The following is a 16,900-nucleotide window of genomic DNA, read 5'->3' as shown; positions in this document are numbered from 1 at the left end:
TATTTTTAAGGTTTTAGCTGAATTCTCTTCTAAAAATTACTGGAATTCGGCTTTCTGGGTTCTTGTAAACCTATTTTTGGACATAGCCCCCATATAGCTGTCCATCCTAATTGCGTACTATTAAGGATTTAAAAACATTTTCCCACCAAAGTGGCTTTAATTTGAAACATATGTTCGTTGATGATTTTCGATGTAGGTCGATCTTTTGATATAATACCTATATAAAAAGGGACGCAACACATTCTGGATTCCTGATGAATAAAAAACATTTATTCCAGAAAAATTTTTTTTCGTTACTTTGATGTTCCATGCCCAGTTTTAAAACTTGAGTGTCTGCAATTTGGTTTTTAATTTTCTCTCCCAGCAGCCATACAAAGATTCTGACTTTTTCTAAGAAATTTTGAAAGGTGGTTGGCGTAACTACCTTTTTACTTGTTATACCATTCACCACACTGTAGTACAGGGTATTATGTCGTTGTGCATTTGTTTGTAACAGGAAAAAAATCGAGACAGACCCATGGTTCCTTTTGAGAAAATGCTTAGAATCACTTTCTGAGTCGATTTATGCAGGTTAGTCCGTCTGTCCATGTTAAATTGTAAACAAAGTACAGATCGCATATATGATCCGAATTGGATGAAATTTGGCACAGCTCATTTGTTTCGCCAAAGACGAACCCGGTTTGGACAAGGACGAACCCTGAAATTGGGAAAAATCGGCTCGGATTTAGATACAGCTCCCATATATGTTTTCGTCCGATGTAGGTAAATGGTGTACCAAAGTCCCTATATATCTTTCGATTTGCACGAAATTTGGCACAGCGTAATGAGTAAGGTCTATAATGATGTGTGTTAAGATTCGTGAAAATCGGTTCAGATTTAGATATAGCTCCAATATATATTTTAATCCGATTTAAGGTAATTGGTGCACCAAAGACCCTATATATCTTTCGATTTGAATCGAAATTTGGCATAGCGTACTGAATTGCGTCTATAATAATGTGTGCTAAGTTTCATGAAAATCGGTTCAGATTTAGATATAGCTCCCATATATAGTTTCGCCCGATTTTAGGTTAATGGTGCATCCCTGGAAATCCTTTCATTTGCACGAATTTTGGCATAGGATACTGAATTAAGTCTAGAATGATGTGTGCAAAGTTTCGTGAAAATCGGTTCAGATTTAGATATAGCTCCCATATATATGTTCATCCGATTTAAGGTAAATGATGCACCGAAGTCCTTGGAAATATTTTCATTTGTCCGAATTTTGACATAACGTACTGAATTAAGTCTTAAATGATGTGTGCAAAGTTTCGTGAAAATCGATTTAGATTTAGATATAGCTCCTATATATATTTTCGACCGATTTTATGTAATTGGTGTACCAAAGTCCCTATATATCTTATATACCTAAATTAAGTCTAGAATGATGTTGCTAAGCTTTGTGAAAAGATCCATAGCTAGGTCGATTGACACAACGTACTATAAATTAGTCTCTGGCAAGTTTCCCTGAAATCGGTTCAGATATAGATATATAACAAACACGCGCCGTCTGTTAAGATACCTATCTATAATATACCCAAAGTGGTGAAGGGTATCATATAGTCGGCCCAGTCCGACTTTACTACTTTCCTTACTGGTTTTTTAACATAAAGTTTAGAATTAGCAATTTCCTACCAGCCCGATCTTAACTCAATTGGCGCCACCGTTATTTACAAAGTACACGAAAAATTGCACTACCACTTCTAGAAAACCAGCCTTATATCAGATAATTTCCCAAAGTTATTTTATTATTATACGCATGCAAAATTTATGCTAAAACTACAAATTATGTAAAAGTAGTTATTTATCCATAATAAAACTTATGTGTTAAAATTAAATATTAAATTTTGAAGAAAAAATCGCTGGAGCTAAGGAGCTGGGTTGAAATTATTTTTACTTTCTGATATTTCTGAATTGAAGTACATTATTTACTTATATGTTCACTAGTATGTGTTCACTGTTTATTACTCAAATTTGTGGGCATAAACCTGTTCTATTCAATAATATCATACGTATCGAATAAAATATTATTAATTACACTCATGTAAATAAAATTACTGAAATGTATATTCCAAAAACAACTTTTTATAACAAATGATTGATCAAAACATTTCTCCAACTGGTTTAATCATCATTTCATGTATTTGTACATGGGGTGGCGTGGATAATGCATACACAATACTCGATGATATATCTTCGGCTTTTAGCAAAGAGCCATTTGCATGATTTCTTATAAAATCAGGAATAATATCGGTATCAACAGCACCAGGGCTAATGCTCTTTAAGAGAAAAAAAAAACAAAATGAATAATTTCCAATGCATACAACAATCAGATCATCTAACCTACCGTAACTTTAATCTTTGTACCCAATCCTCTAAATTCTTGACGCAAAAGTTCCGTTATAGCCGTAATGGCAAATTTGCTGGGTGGATAAATATTAAATTCCGGCAGATCTGAACAAACTGGAATTTTGTGACCTGCAATACTATTGACTATGACCACGTGACCATTAAAATTCCTCTCCTTCATCGATTTAAATGCTCGCTGTGTACAATAAATAACTCCCATGACATTGGTTTGAAGAATTTGTTGCATTTCACGAACATCCATATTGACCAATTGTCCTCCCTTCAAACAGCCAGCATTATTGATGAGAATATCAACGGCACCAAATTTCGAAATAATTTCATCGAATGCCCGATTAACCGAATCTAAATCGGAGACATCACATTTCATTGCAACAAGATGAGATTTTTTATTATCCGGCAAATGATTTTTTAACTCTTCCACCCGTTCAACTCGCCGGGCTAAACCAATAACAAACAGGCCATGATTAATCAAATCTTTAACAACGGCCGCTCCAATGCCCGAACTGGCACCAGTCACTACAGCGATTTTATTTTGCCAACGTTCCATAGCCAGAATATTTTAAATATCCACCGAAGATCCACCTGCTTGCACAGCTGTTCGAAGACGAACTGAAAACATTTCGAAGTGTTTCCTAAGTCATTGATTTAAAGCTTTTGTTTTTTCTGCAATTAAAATGTAATTCTAAACAAATCGTTTATCTTCGGAGTCTAAAGAAAAACGCATGTTCAACAAAATGTTAAGATGAGAGGGATACTTTTTTGACAATCGAAGTTTACAAATATATTTTATAAAAAAAAAAACTGCCTTCAGCATTTTAATTCCCCAAACAAGCTATTGTGTTTTTGTTTTCACTCAAAACGAATATATCGAATATGTTAATTCAGCTGTGCAATTAATAACTCATCCGCCGAAATTAAAAAAATTCTACAATTAACAACACGAAAAGATATTTATAATTTTATAAGTCAAAGTATTTCGATCAAGTGGAATAAAATACACAATAACAAATGACTGAATCATGCCACTTATAAGATAATTAATTGAAGCTATTACCGTTTTTATCAAAAACAAAGTAAGCTAAGCGATATTGAGATGCTCCCTATTAGTGGAGAGGTTCATTATAATCAACAAACAATACATATTTAAGTTCGACCGAACCGAAATTTCATAACCTCAACTATGGGTTTGACTTGCCAATTGCGAATGTTCTGCTTCCATTATGAGGAGTGCATATAAAATTTGTCATTCCAATTGCAACACATCAAGACAAAACAAAGAATATAGTATTCTTGATCAGAATAAAATATTATGTCGATTTATTATGCCCATCTGTCGTCAGAAATCACGATAGAGATCGTAACAACTAAGAATTTGGCATTTTGCACATATATTGACATCGGTCCAGGTTTTAGTGGACCGACAATTTCGCTGCCAGAAAATTTCTCCTGCAATAAAGTCATATTCGTTTGATTTATTTACCACCGTCTTGTTGAAATCAGAAAAAAAATCGGTGACCATACCGCTTCGATTTGATGGTGACAGTCGTTTTTGAAGAAGTAAGGTCATATCACACCTCCGGACCAAAGAACGACCCAAACAGTTACTTTCCTGGATGTAATGGTCTCTTTTCAATTACGTGAGGATTCTCGGAACCCTAAATACGACATTTTTTTTAAACATACAGATCGATTGGGAATGGTTAGCTGGCTTCAAGTTTTTCGTAAGCTAAACTAACAGCGGCCAAAAATAAAAGGAGTTGTTTTATGTGGATGACATTTTATACAAGTGAATTTGTTGGAATGAATCGGACGAAAATATATATGGGAGCTATACATAAATCTGAACCGACTTTCACGAAATTTAACACACATCTTTCTAGGCTTAATTCAGTACGCTCTGCCAAATTTTGTGCAAATCGAAGATTATATATAGACTTTGGTGAGCCATTTACACAAAATCGGACGAAAATATATATGGGAGCTATATCGAAATCTGAACCGATTTTCCCGAAACTTACCACTCATAATTCTAAACCTAATTCAGTACGCTGTACCAAATTTCGTCAAATCGAAAGATATATAGATACTTAGGTTCATCATTTACCTTAAATCGGACGAATATATATATATGGGAGCTATATATATAAATCTGAACCGATTTTTCCCAATTTCAGTAGGGTTCGTCTTTGGGCCAAATAAATGAACTGTGCCAAATTTCGAATCAAAAATGCGAGCTGTACTTTCTTTACAATTTAACATGGACAGACGGACGGACGGACATGCATAAATCAATTTTAAAAATTATTCTATGCATATTCTCTATCTCGTTTCCTTTTGCCTGTTACAAACATATGTATAAAGACATAATACCCTGTACCAGAGTGTGGTGAAGGGCGGGGACGACCTACACAACTTCCACGAAAATCTAACTTTCTGTGGTTCTATATTCTGAGCGTGGGCAAGATTTCGCGATATTTGCACCCTCTTGACCGACTTTATGTCAACAAATATTTCTAATATTCAGTACTTGTCCAGATTCCCTTTACCGTGGATTACGATGTGATGTTGGGCTTTCAAATGTAGTCGATTGATCTACTCGAAAAAAAACACAAATAATTAAGTTTTCAGTCCATATCATCCCAATATTATAATCTTGACCATTATTATTATAATCCTTGACCATAACTGGATCCTCATGGAACATATTAAAGCGATCAGTGATATATTTCCGGCCTCTAGTGTGGTAATGGGTTACTAAATAATATATGAAGACGTAAGCACCTGTAAATATTTAAGTGCAACTCCTACATCCGAGTACATACGACAATATAATTGGTATAAATTTAAAGGTCAACCACTCCTTTTGGATATACTATCAACTTCTTGGTCTATGTCATTCAGGGGTAAATAATGTATACGCTATAGAATACAAATTTTGTCATTTTCGCACAAAAGTCAGGGTCCATTTGACCCGCTAAATATTGACCGATCTTTATCAAAACAGGCATACTTTGTCAATGGCCCGATCCCCTTCTCCTTGTGAAAATTCGAGATGTGTGGGCCATAATTGCGACCAGACAAATAAGTATTTGGTCCATTTCATCCTCTAATTGTTAACCGATCTTTACCAAAAACAGTAGGGGTCTTCATTGGCCGGAACCCATCCTACATGCAATTTCGTGAAGATTGGTCCATAACTGTGGCCTGTATCGTGTTTACAAATTAACATGGACGGGCGGACGGACACACATGTCTAGATCGACTCAGCTAGTCGAGATATGACGATCGGTATACTTAAAAAGTGGACCTAGGACAAATATGATAACATAGTTGTGAAGGGTATAAATATATATATATATCGGTTCAGATTTAGATATAGCTTCCATATATATTTTCATCCGATTTAAGACAAATGGTGCATCAAATTCCCTATTTATCTTTCGGTTGTCTGATTAAGATTAATTTTTTAACAGTGCGGCGTACCGAATAAGATGTATCAATTTTGCTATAAATCTTTTACATAAATTTTTCCCATGGTACGCAGACGACTCTAAATCTGCCCGAATGAAAATAAATTTATCATAGGTTGCGGAAAGACATGAGTATGTTCCTTCGAGGGAACATTGCCATACAATTGTAAGGATACATATATACAATATAACCAAAGGGTATCATATAGTCGTCCAGTCCGACTTTACTGCTTTCCTTACTGTTTTTTTTTTTTTTTGTTTTGCAAATGGTTTAAAATAGTTTTATGACCGATTTTTAGCTCCTGGCTGAATATTGCATACTTTTAGGATGACTTGCTACAACACGGTAGCCACAATGATAAAATATTTTTATATTTTAATTTCTTATTTTGCCACCAGAGGCTATAAGATATTTTGTATTGTCATTTGTACTTTCCCCTGTTATGGGAGAATGATCGAGGAAATATAATTTTGCAATTGATCAAGGTTTTGTAAAAATATTGCATTTTTATACCCTTCACCACACTGTGGTACATGTTATTATGTCTTTCCTTTAAAGACTATACATAAAACCACATTCTGAGTCGATTTATGCATGTCCGTCCGTCTGTTGATGTTAAATTGTAAACAAAGTACAGGTCGCATTTATGATCCGATTTGGATGAAATTTAGTATAAGTCACGTATTTGGTCCAAGGACGATTTAGATATAGCTCCCATATATATATGTTCGTCTGATTTGATAAGTGGTGCACCAAACTTCTAATGTTTGTTCGACTGCCACGAAATTTCGGCCCAGTCCGACTTTACCACATTCCATGCTTTAAACATTTTTTTAAGAATTTTAAACTTTTACCATCATTTTGTGGACGGGGAAAATACATATTATGATTGCCAACAATTGTTGTTTTCAGTTGCGTTTCTTTAAATACTCTTCTCTGCCCGATTATTTTTAATTTATTTTTAGTCTATTGAAATATATTTATTATTTTGGTTATTAGCAAATTTTGTCAATTGTTCTTCATATACAAACATAAACTTTGTTTTGTTTAAATAATATTGATCAGACTAAAACATATGTCTTAAAAATATACTCTACTAATTGAAATAGCTGTATAAATAATTGCAACTCATACTGCAGTTGTTTACAGTTTGAATTTAGACTTAATTATGGAACGTTGGCAAAATAAAGTCGCTGTTATAACGGGAGCTAGTTCGGGCATTGGAGTTGCCATTGCTAAGGATTTCGTTATGGCTGGACTGCAAGTCATTGGTCTGGCAAGACGCAAGGAGTTAATGGAAAAACTTCACAATGATTTACCAGAAGATAAACGTTCACAATTTACTCCCATGTACTGTGACATCAGCAGTAGGGAGAGTATAAATGAAGTTTTCGCAAATATTTTAAGTCAGTTTGGAGCTATTGATGTTTTGGTGAACAATGCCGGTTGTATGAAACTGGGACAATTGTCCTCGATGAAAATGGATGATGTAGAAAAGGTTTTACATACCAACGTATTGGGGCTGGTGGCCTGTACCCAATTCGCCTTTAAATCAATGAAAGAACGTAATTTTAATGGTCATATTATAAATGTAAATAGTATCGCTGGCCATTCGGTTCTGTTGGGAATTCCAAATCAAACACCGGCATTTAATATTTATTCACCGACCAAATATGCTATAACGGCAATTAATGAAATATATCGTACGGAATTTCGAGATTTGAAAACGCAAATTAAAATATCGGTAAGTGTTGAATTTTACTTATATTATACCCTTATGACTGTTATGTTCAATAATGGGGAAAATAATCATCATTGAAATATTTTAGATCCCAAATGTCGTTGGAAACAATATGTTTCTAACAGTTGAATTCGATCATAAAAGAAGCCGAATTAGACCCAACTAATATCATGTTTTGAGAGACATTGGACTTTTAAAGACTTTTTTTTAAAAAATTATAATCTCATTGGAACGGATGATCAGACTTGATTCAAACTTAGCTAAGAAATAAATATTGATCTATGATCTACTCCTGCGGGTACATGTTTTATAGAACTACTAGTTTTTCAAACTAGAGACAATGCCAGACATATAACAAACGAATATTCAGCAAGATGTCCAAAAAATGGAAATGCTGATTTACAAACACATTCATTGGAAAATAAGTCTAAGATATTCAAAAATACCTAAAATCGGTCGGGAATAAAAATAAAAATGTTCTGGTTATGTCCTCTGATGCAGCGAAACACCAAATTACAAAAACTTAACTTGAAAATTCTACGTCCTTTAAAATTCCATAATGAGGGTGACCATTAATGATACCAATATAGGTCCATATACACTGTGTCGAAGACTTTTACTGAAAAAGCTAGCTGAACAAATCAGACACGCGATTAATGTTAATATTCTAGGAAGAGAACCTCCCTCATACTTTTAATGAATGCATTAATGGAGGGATATCACAGTCACACAGTGGTTCTCCGGTCCCTCAGTGGTTCTCTCTTCAAAGGATTCATGAAAAATACTTATATATAAAAATTTTCTTCTTGAAATTTATCCTATGAATCATAATGAGGGTCTTTGAAAAATATCTGACCAGAATGAGACCCCGATTATACCAACACTCCCAATTTTCCACACAATTCAATTCTAATTGGTAACGCCACAAAATATTACAATACCGACATTTATATCCCGTCTAGCTGAATCGATCTTGCCATGTATGTCCATCCGTTCATTCGTCAGACTACTATAATTTGTAATCAAAGTACAGACCACATTTATGGACCAATCGTCACGCCCGTTCGTGGTCAAAGACGACCCCTATAGTTTCTGGTAATTATCAGTTAATATTTAGGGGATAAAATGGACCAACATTTTTATTTTTTCTAGTCGCCATATACCCGAAAACCACAGGGAAGGAGATCTAACAGAATAATTAATTTTCGATGAAGATCGTTCAATATTTAGAGGGTCAAATTTAAAGTATCTTTAAGACAATTTCAACTATATTGATGTTTGTGGTCGGATGATTTTGATAAACTCAACCTTATAGCTAATGAGGGTATATACACTTTGTTACGGCAAAAATGTGCTTCATCGAAAATTTGCTTTTAGACGCCATGGACCAAATCCGTTTCAGACAACAAATGTCAGTCCGTTTGGTCGCCTGGTGCGCACGATAATTCTCGACGAGTAACCGATTTCATCCAAACTTTGCACATTGTAATGTTTTCTTCAAACTTAGTTCAAGTTCGAATATAACGAAAATCGGTTCATCCAAAAAATGGTCTAAATTGTACAAAAAATAATTTTATGTCATTCGAACAGACTATCCAAACTTTGTACAAACTATTATCTTTACCAAGCCTACATCATGTCGGAAGATGGACCCATTGGTCCAATCCTTCTAATACCTCCCCCACAATGGTTCAACATTTGCAATATTTGTAAATTCAATGAAATGAATATTCGATTTGAACCAAAATTTACACAGCCGATTATCTTGGATCAAGTCCAAGCCTAGATCATGCCCGAATGTGTGACTGAATTTTAATAACTGATTTAATCAACATTAAATCTGCAATCTCTTTGATAAAAAACATATACATTAATAAAGCGAATAATAAATCCTGTATGTAATTCCGAAGATCTACGCAAAACCATATGCTGAGGGTATACATCTGTCGGCAACACCGACTGACGCTTTTTTACTTGTTTTATTACAATTATTATTCAAATTTCTTTTTTTCTTTCAGAGCATTAGTCCCGGCTTTGTTGACACCGAAATTATCTATGATGACTTACGTAAGGTGCTTGGTGAATGTCTACTCAAACCCGAAGATGTTTCAAATGCCGTAATGTTTACACTTTCAACACCGCCTCATGTACAAGTTCATGATATGATTATTAAGCCGGTTGGTGAAATCGTGTAATTCAGTCAATCTGAACTAAGGATTACTATAAATCTTATTTTATAAACTATAAATTTTTTACAATAATAAAAAAATTAAACATATAACATTTTATTATGTTACAATTCGTTTTATTTAAAAAAAGTCATTTACTGTTGGCAAACATGCACTTAGAACCCTGAATCGATATCGGTATATCAAACAAAATAAACCATGAAAATTTATCAGTCTGACATACAAAAAAGTTTATTTTAACCCATTAACGCCCAAAAGAAAACTATCGGTCAAATATAAGGTTTCTATAAAAAAAACTTAAAATTCATTGCCCTGAGGACACCTGTTTATCCTCATATGGGGACAGAGGACGATGATAATGGGCTAAAAATAGTCTCCAAGTAATATAAATTGTTATAGTAATTTTAAAAGTTAGAAATATTTTTTTTTAATCTTTGAGCCCAACGATTCGTATGTAGAGGATACTGGGGCGACAATTGCGTTTTCGATATGAAGCTCTCATTGTGCACCACTAGCTTCCATCCACAATCAAAATCACGTGCGTCTAATAAGCTTGTTTAGATGCACGGGTTTTTTTATTTTTACAGATGTTTTCGTAATATTTCCATTCCATTTCGTAAGTATTTCGTGTATAAAATTTTTCATATTTTAAGGTAGTACATATTATTAAAAAGTCGTTAATTATTATGTATATTCTTAAAGAAAAAAACAGTAAGGAAAGTAATAAAGTCGGACGGGGCCGACTATATAATACCCTTCACCACTATGGGTATATTAAAAAGGTCATTAACATGAAATTGGATGAACTAAAATATATGACCTTTATCTAAATGTGAACCGACTTAGATCAATCGATAAACATGTCATTCGTTTGTTACAATGGGACCACATTCTGTAAACCGGTTTAAAGCAAATATCAATCGCGCACCCGTTTAATATTTAGAGCTCAAGTAATACGCAATTACGTCATTCAATTCAGAAAAACATGAAGAGTCTATGGTGCACCATTTATTTAAAATCAGAAGAAAATATATATGGGAACTATATCTAAATCCGAACTAATTTCAGCAAAACTTGTCACATATTATATTACACACACTTTAGTACGTTGTGCAAAATTGTGTGGCAATCGTCCTAACTTTGGGTCTTAAAATCGGACAATTTTCAGGAAAATTTACACACATCATTCTAGACTCAATTCAGTACACTATGTGAAATTTCGTTCAAAATTAAAATATATGGGAGCTATATCTAAATATGCACCAATTTTCATGAAACTTACTTAATTCAGTACGCTATGCCAAATTCGTCCAAATCGAAAGATATATTATGACTTAGGTACACCAATCGGGCGAAAATATATACGCGAGCTATACGTAAATCGGAACAGATTTTCACGAAATTTGGCACACATTATTCTAAACTCAAGTCAGTACGCTATGCCAATTTTCGTGAAAATCGAAAGATATATAGGGACTTTGGAGAACCATTTACATTAAATAGATCGAAAATATATATTGGAGCCTTATCTAAATCTGAACCGATTTTCAAGAAATTTTACACAAATCATTCTAGACTCAATTCAGTACGCTATGCCAAATTTCGTGCAAATCGGAAGATATATAGGGACTTTGGTTCACCATTCACTTGGAATCGGACGAAAATATATATGGGAGCTATATCGAAATCTGAACCGATTTTCAAGAAATTTTACACACAACATACTAGACTCAATTCAGTACGCTATGCCAAATTTCGTGCAAATCGGAAGATATATAGGGACTTTGGTACACCATTTACATGAAATCGGACGAAAATATATATGGGAGCTATATCGAAATCTGAACCGATTTTTCCCAATTTCAATAGGGTTCGTCCTTGGACCAAATAGACTAGCTGTGCCAAATTTCATCCAATTCGGATCATAAATGCGACCTGTACTTTGTTTACAATTTAACATGGACAGACAGGCAGACAGACAGACGGACGGATGTGCATATATCGACTCAGAAAGTGATTCTATGCATATTCTCAAAAGGAATCATGTGTCTATCTCGTTTCCTTTTGCCTGTTACAAACATATGCACAAAGACATAATACCCTGTACCACAGTATGGTGAAGGGTATAATAAAATATATGTTGTTTAGAAAAAGGATAGAAAAAATAAAAAACGCTTATAACGAACGCAGGTTATAACGAACTTTTTAAGATAGTTTTTTTTACAAATCATTACTCTAAAGAACTATTTTCGGTCCCATCGTTCGCTTTTCATTTATTTTAATTCCGTTGTAACGAACTTGGTTCAAATATACATAATACTACACGATAACAATAGGCTCAAAGTAATATAAATTGTTATAATAATTTCAAAACTGAGAAATATTTTTGTCGTCTTTTTTGGAGTCTAACGATTCGTATGTGCTTATGGGTATCATATACATATGCTCAAATAAAAAACAGCAATTAATATTTTTGCAATCTAATCTGCATTTTATTTATTTAAAATGCGAAATGAATTGCTAAAACACAACTTTTTCAAAGTCATTAAAAGTTAAGATACCTCATTGCCACTGAAAATACGTCATATATGGGACGGCACGTAAGTGAATTTTTTTTCTTTTTTTTTAGAAAATGTTTCGTATTTTAAAAAAAATGATTCAACTGTAGATGACAAAAATGGCAATGGCAAAATGAATTTAATTGAACCTTGAATTTCATCCTTATGCATCGTATTCTTTCGATTGGACTCCTATTTTAAGATACACTCCACTCTATTGCGGAGCGTATAAAATAGAGGGTTATGTTGGTCAATGTTTCATCCTTTAAAGTTATTACTGAAAATTATAATTAATTCTGCAGTCTTATAAATACTGCAGTAGTTCGCAGACTTTTTACATGTTAGTAGACCTACTATTCATTGAGAATCTAACACAGTGTGTAGTTTTTTGCGTAACTAGTTCTGAAGATAATGACTATTTTTAGAATAACAACTCGTATGCACTTTAGTGCCTCATAAAGAAGTGCAATCTCACTCATTTTGCTGAAATGACAACATTTAATCTTCAAAGAAATCTAATCTGCTTTTTAATTTAGAAAATGACTTGCTAAAATTATATTCTACAAGGTGAGGTGTGTTGACATTTAAAATAAAAAGTACAGAAAATGTACATATGGTACTATGGTATGGTACTATTTACTTTTAAAAGTGGAAACGTCGTTATGTTCTACAGACTCAGAATTGGATAGCATTATTCAGAAAAAGATAATTCGCATATTTTATGAATACAATTCATAAAACGTTAAATACCGTTTTATTGTCAGAGAAAGTAAAAAAAAACACATTCGAGTGTTATTTAGTGTGGTAGTGATGGCGGGTTTTCTATGGGGCATATGTCTTTTCTCGTTTTCATATTTACAATGTAATACATTCGTGTTTGTCGCATCAACACATGTTTGATATATTGTATTTGGCATCATTTAGAAATTACATATGCGAATTTTATAAAACCAATGCGGAGATCGGTAACAGTGTCTGAATGAGGAAAGAAGCGGAGAAAGATACCAAAACTAAACACAGTCTATAAACGAATACATACGAATACAGTCTAACAATTAATACATATTTTTTAAAGAGAGAGAAGGAAAAATAAACACAAATAGTGGTATAATTGAGCGAAGTAGGAAAATAGTAGTGATATTAATGACATTTTCACATTTTTAGGAAAAAATAGTGGATTTCTCATGATAATAAGAATTTTTATATGTATGCTAAGGGATATACATCTACAATATGGAAAACATAAACTATAAATTGAATTCCACTATGTTGGATATTATTATTAAAAAGTCGAATTAAATAATTCAATGTACTAAATTATTTGGTGGGAAAACTTATTCAAACAGCCGAAAATACCGAACAAGAATGGATATCTCTGTATAGGGGCTATACTCAAAGTAGACCGATATCGATAATTTTGAGTACCCAATGAGAACTCAACCAAATAACAGGTCAGTTAAATAATGTTTCTAAACACCCCAGAAACCGCAATAATGGGGTTATCGTTATAATTTTTAGTAGGGAGAATTTCTACCCAATAAGATGTCATAGTACCAAATTACCGCAAATTCTGTAAAAAACGTTGCCCAAACTACCCAAAATACCGGATAATAAGGGAACTATCATAAAAACTGCACCTATATTGTTAGGGAAATTTGCTACCCAATGAGAACTTGAAGTACCAAATTACAGCCAATTTGGTTGAAAACCATGCAAAAATCCAAAATACCAAATATTTGATGATACATTTTTTAGGTAAGACAGCTCAATTCCTTTCTTGTTGTTTTAAAAAATAAAAATAACAAGATTTTTATTTTTAAAGTGGGTTATGGTCACATTGATTACTTTCGGGAAAGGCAGATAATTCAGATTCGGATCGCCACAAATCCTCATCAGTTCTCTCAGTTTTTTGCTTGGGGTATTATCCCAGGGAATCATGTATCACTCCACTAAAAAAACCCTTCTTCCCCAATTTTGTTACGTCCACAACGTCATACCGTTAAATTGGGGCTATACCAAAATCGGTGCAAAATATCTAACCTCTATTTAACGACCTACACTTAAATATAATTAGATACACTTAATTAGATAGACTTAAATATATGTATATTTGTACATTGTTTTATACAAACAAAATTTACCAACACTGGTCACACGCAAAGCAATTTTTTAACACACGACAAAATTGCTCGTCATTATCAAAGCGTTACAAGTGGGCATGCATATAATATATACGTCACCACTACCATTAGATCTCTAACCTGATATTTAACGATTCAAATCAAACGTTGCTGTTGTTGTAAAACTTAACAAACAATTGTGGAAATTTATACAAAAGTTCATTGATACCAGTTATTTAAATTTTTTCAACACTTCTTATCTCTCTTCACTTTAACTAATCAATATTTTTCTTATCTATTTGCTAAAAAATATTGAAAAGTGAAATAAAAAAATAGACACCTATATCAATGTAAAACAAACAGCCGATAGTTATTAGTTTGCAAAAATTATTCAATATGGAACGTTGGCAAAATAAAGTAGCTGTGGTGACCGGTGCTAGTTCGGGTATTGGTGCTGCTGCAGCCAAGGATTTAGTTGCTGCCGGTGTTAAAGTCGTTGCATTGGCCAGACGTAAGAATCGCGTTGAAGAAATCATTGCCAGTTTGCCAACGGAACAGCAGTCGTTGTTAACCGCCATAGAATGTGATGTCTCCAAATTGGAATCTGTCAATAAGGCATTCGATGAAATTGTTGCCAAATTTGGTGGCATAGATATTTTAATTAATAATGCTGGTTGTACCTTGGATGGACAATTGGTTGCAATGGACCCAGTGCAATTGCAAAATATTTTGCAAACCAATGTTATGGGCATTATCTATTGTACTCAGCGTGCCTTCAAATCGATGAAGGAACGTAATGTCGATGGTCATGTTGTACTAATCAATAGTATTTTGGGTCATAAAGTGCCTGGTTCTTTTGGTCAAGTGCCTACATCTAATATCTATGCACCATCGAAACATGCTGTTACCGCTTTAACTGAAATGTATCGCCAAGAATTCAGCGGTTTGGGTACCAAAGTGAAAATCACAGTAAGTTGAAAAAGAAAAAATCTATGATTATTTTATACATAGATTAAGCAAAAATATTTCAATTATGGTGTCATGTGTGCTATAATCACTCGCACAAAAATGCGCTATAATAACTACAAGGGTTTAAAAATTATTAAAATTAAAAAATAAATTAAGGAAAATCGCAATGTCGGACTAAATAATACCCTACACCACATTGCGTATATATCAAAGGCAAAATGCGGTATATCAATCTCTCTTAAGATTTTGGTGGTATATTCAATGTCATTGTCATGTATATTCAATGTCAGCAGACTCCTTATTTTCACCGGATCAACCGAAGATTCCGACGATGAACTCGGTCAAGGAATGGGTCCTTTATATAGCCGTCGACTGACAACCAATGACCTTCACTTGCAAGTAATTGATCAGAAATTGTTGGCATAATTTCCCCAGTAGTTCTTGGGCCACCCCGAGGGTTAACTTGATCCAACTTCACACACGACGTCGGAATTCTTTCGATCGAGTATTCCGATAGATTTTTGAGAAATTCGGAATAAATTTAAGGTTTCTCTTAATCTGAAGAATCCCTTGTCTCGACTATCAGGAGTGTCTTAATGCTATTGATGTGAAAAACGTAGCTTGTAGGCAATCCTGCAGACAATAGCAACACGTAATGCGAGAGAAAATTATCCGGAGAAAAGGAGAGAGAGTAAAAACGTATTTTGAAAAAAAAACGTGAGCAAGAGCAAATCGAGATGTACAGGAGTCAGAATGAAGTCCTGAAATTTTACAAACGAGTAAAACACTAAACCGAAGGCATTGGTGCAGGCACATCCTCCTGTAGAAATGAAGAAGGAAACCTGGTGGCAGATACAGACAGCGTGTTGAGGATCTGGAAGGAGTTTTTTGCAAAGCTTCTGGTAACAAATAGCCAATAAGAGATGACGGTATAGATTGTATACCGCCTAGCCAAGATGAGGTCAGAGTAGCAATTAATCGGCTAAAGAAGAATAAAGCAGGATGTACCGATGGGTTACCAATCGATCTCTTCAAGACCGGTGGTCAGATGCTGGTCAGGAGCATGTACCAGCTGATTAGTACAATTTGGCTAGAGGAATGCATGCCCAATGATTGGATCCCCAGCCCCCTATGTCCCGATAGACCTATCAGTTCAGAAGTGTTTAAAGGCATGACTGCTTTCGGCATTCCTGCAAAAATACGTCTATACAAGGCCAGCTGTTAACGTCGGAAAGGACCTCTCGGAACCCTTCAATACCGAACGAGAATTCATACAAGGTGCCACTTTTTCGTGTGATCTTTTTAATATCCTGCTGGAAAAGGTCATACGAGAGGCAAAGCTAAGCAGAACATTTACTCCCCTACGCCGATGATATCGGCATTTTGGGTCGAACATAGCGATCGGTAACAGGCACCTTTGAACAAATTTAGAAGGAGTCTGCC

The 16,900-nt window shown here is 34.2% G+C and overlaps 3 protein-coding genes across 3 annotated transcripts; 2 read left to right on the top strand and 1 right to left on the bottom strand.

Annotated features, from left to right (window-relative positions):
- Nucleotides 1-2,141: 2,141 nt before the first annotated feature.
- LOC133329226 (farnesol dehydrogenase-like) lies at nt 2,142-2,956 on the bottom strand. The gene is made up of 2 exons (XM_061537719.1): nt 2,387-2,956; nt 2,142-2,318 (listed from the first exon to the last, which is right to left on the bottom strand). The coding sequence occupies exons 1-2, from the start codon at nt 2,954-2,956 to the stop codon at nt 2,142-2,144; spliced, it is 747 nt and encodes a 248-aa protein (XP_061393703.1).
- A 4,080-nt stretch (nt 2,957-7,036) lies between these two features.
- On the top strand, nt 7,037-9,816 carry LOC133329227 (farnesol dehydrogenase-like). Its single transcript, XM_061537721.1, has 2 exons — nt 7,037-7,624; nt 9,640-9,816. The coding sequence occupies exons 1-2, from the start codon at nt 7,049-7,051 to the stop codon at nt 9,814-9,816; spliced, it is 753 nt and encodes a 250-aa protein (XP_061393705.1). The 5' UTR covers nt 7,037-7,048.
- A 5,014-nt stretch (nt 9,817-14,830) lies between these two features.
- On the top strand, nt 14,831-15,457 carry LOC133329224 (farnesol dehydrogenase-like; the record flags this gene model as incomplete). Its single annotated transcript, XM_061537717.1, has 1 exon — nt 14,831-15,457. A coding segment is annotated over exon 1 (573 nt), but the record flags the coding sequence as incomplete, so codon positions are not given.
- Nucleotides 15,458-16,900: the final 1,443 nt, after the last annotated feature.

The sequence above is a fragment of the Musca vetustissima genome, unplaced genomic scaffold (assembly GCF_032173495.1).
Source record: "Musca vetustissima isolate MV318-11 ecotype Yass unplaced genomic scaffold, APGP_CSIRO_Mvet_v1 utg66038, whole genome shotgun sequence".
In the NCBI taxonomy this organism is placed as follows: Eukaryota; Metazoa; Arthropoda; class Insecta; order Diptera; family Muscidae; genus Musca; species Musca vetustissima.
Note: the sequence above shows the minus strand (reverse complement) of the source record. Positions and strands in the feature narration are given on the sequence as shown.

Coding starts and splice junctions, on each gene's coding strand:
- LOC133329226 (XM_061537719.1), bottom strand. CDS start 2,956: ATGGAACGTTGGCAAAATAAAATCGCTGTAGTGACTGGTGCCAGTTCG. Junction 2,319..2,386: donor GTACAAAGATTAAAGTTACG/GTAGGTTAGATG, acceptor TTTCTCTTAAAG/AGCATTAGCCCTGGTGCTGT.
- LOC133329227 (XM_061537721.1), top strand. CDS start 7,049: ATGGAACGTTGGCAAAATAAAGTCGCTGTTATAACGGGAGCTAGTTCG. Junction 7,625..9,639: donor AAACGCAAATTAAAATATCG/GTAAGTGTTGAA, acceptor TTTTTCTTTCAG/AGCATTAGTCCCGGCTTTGT.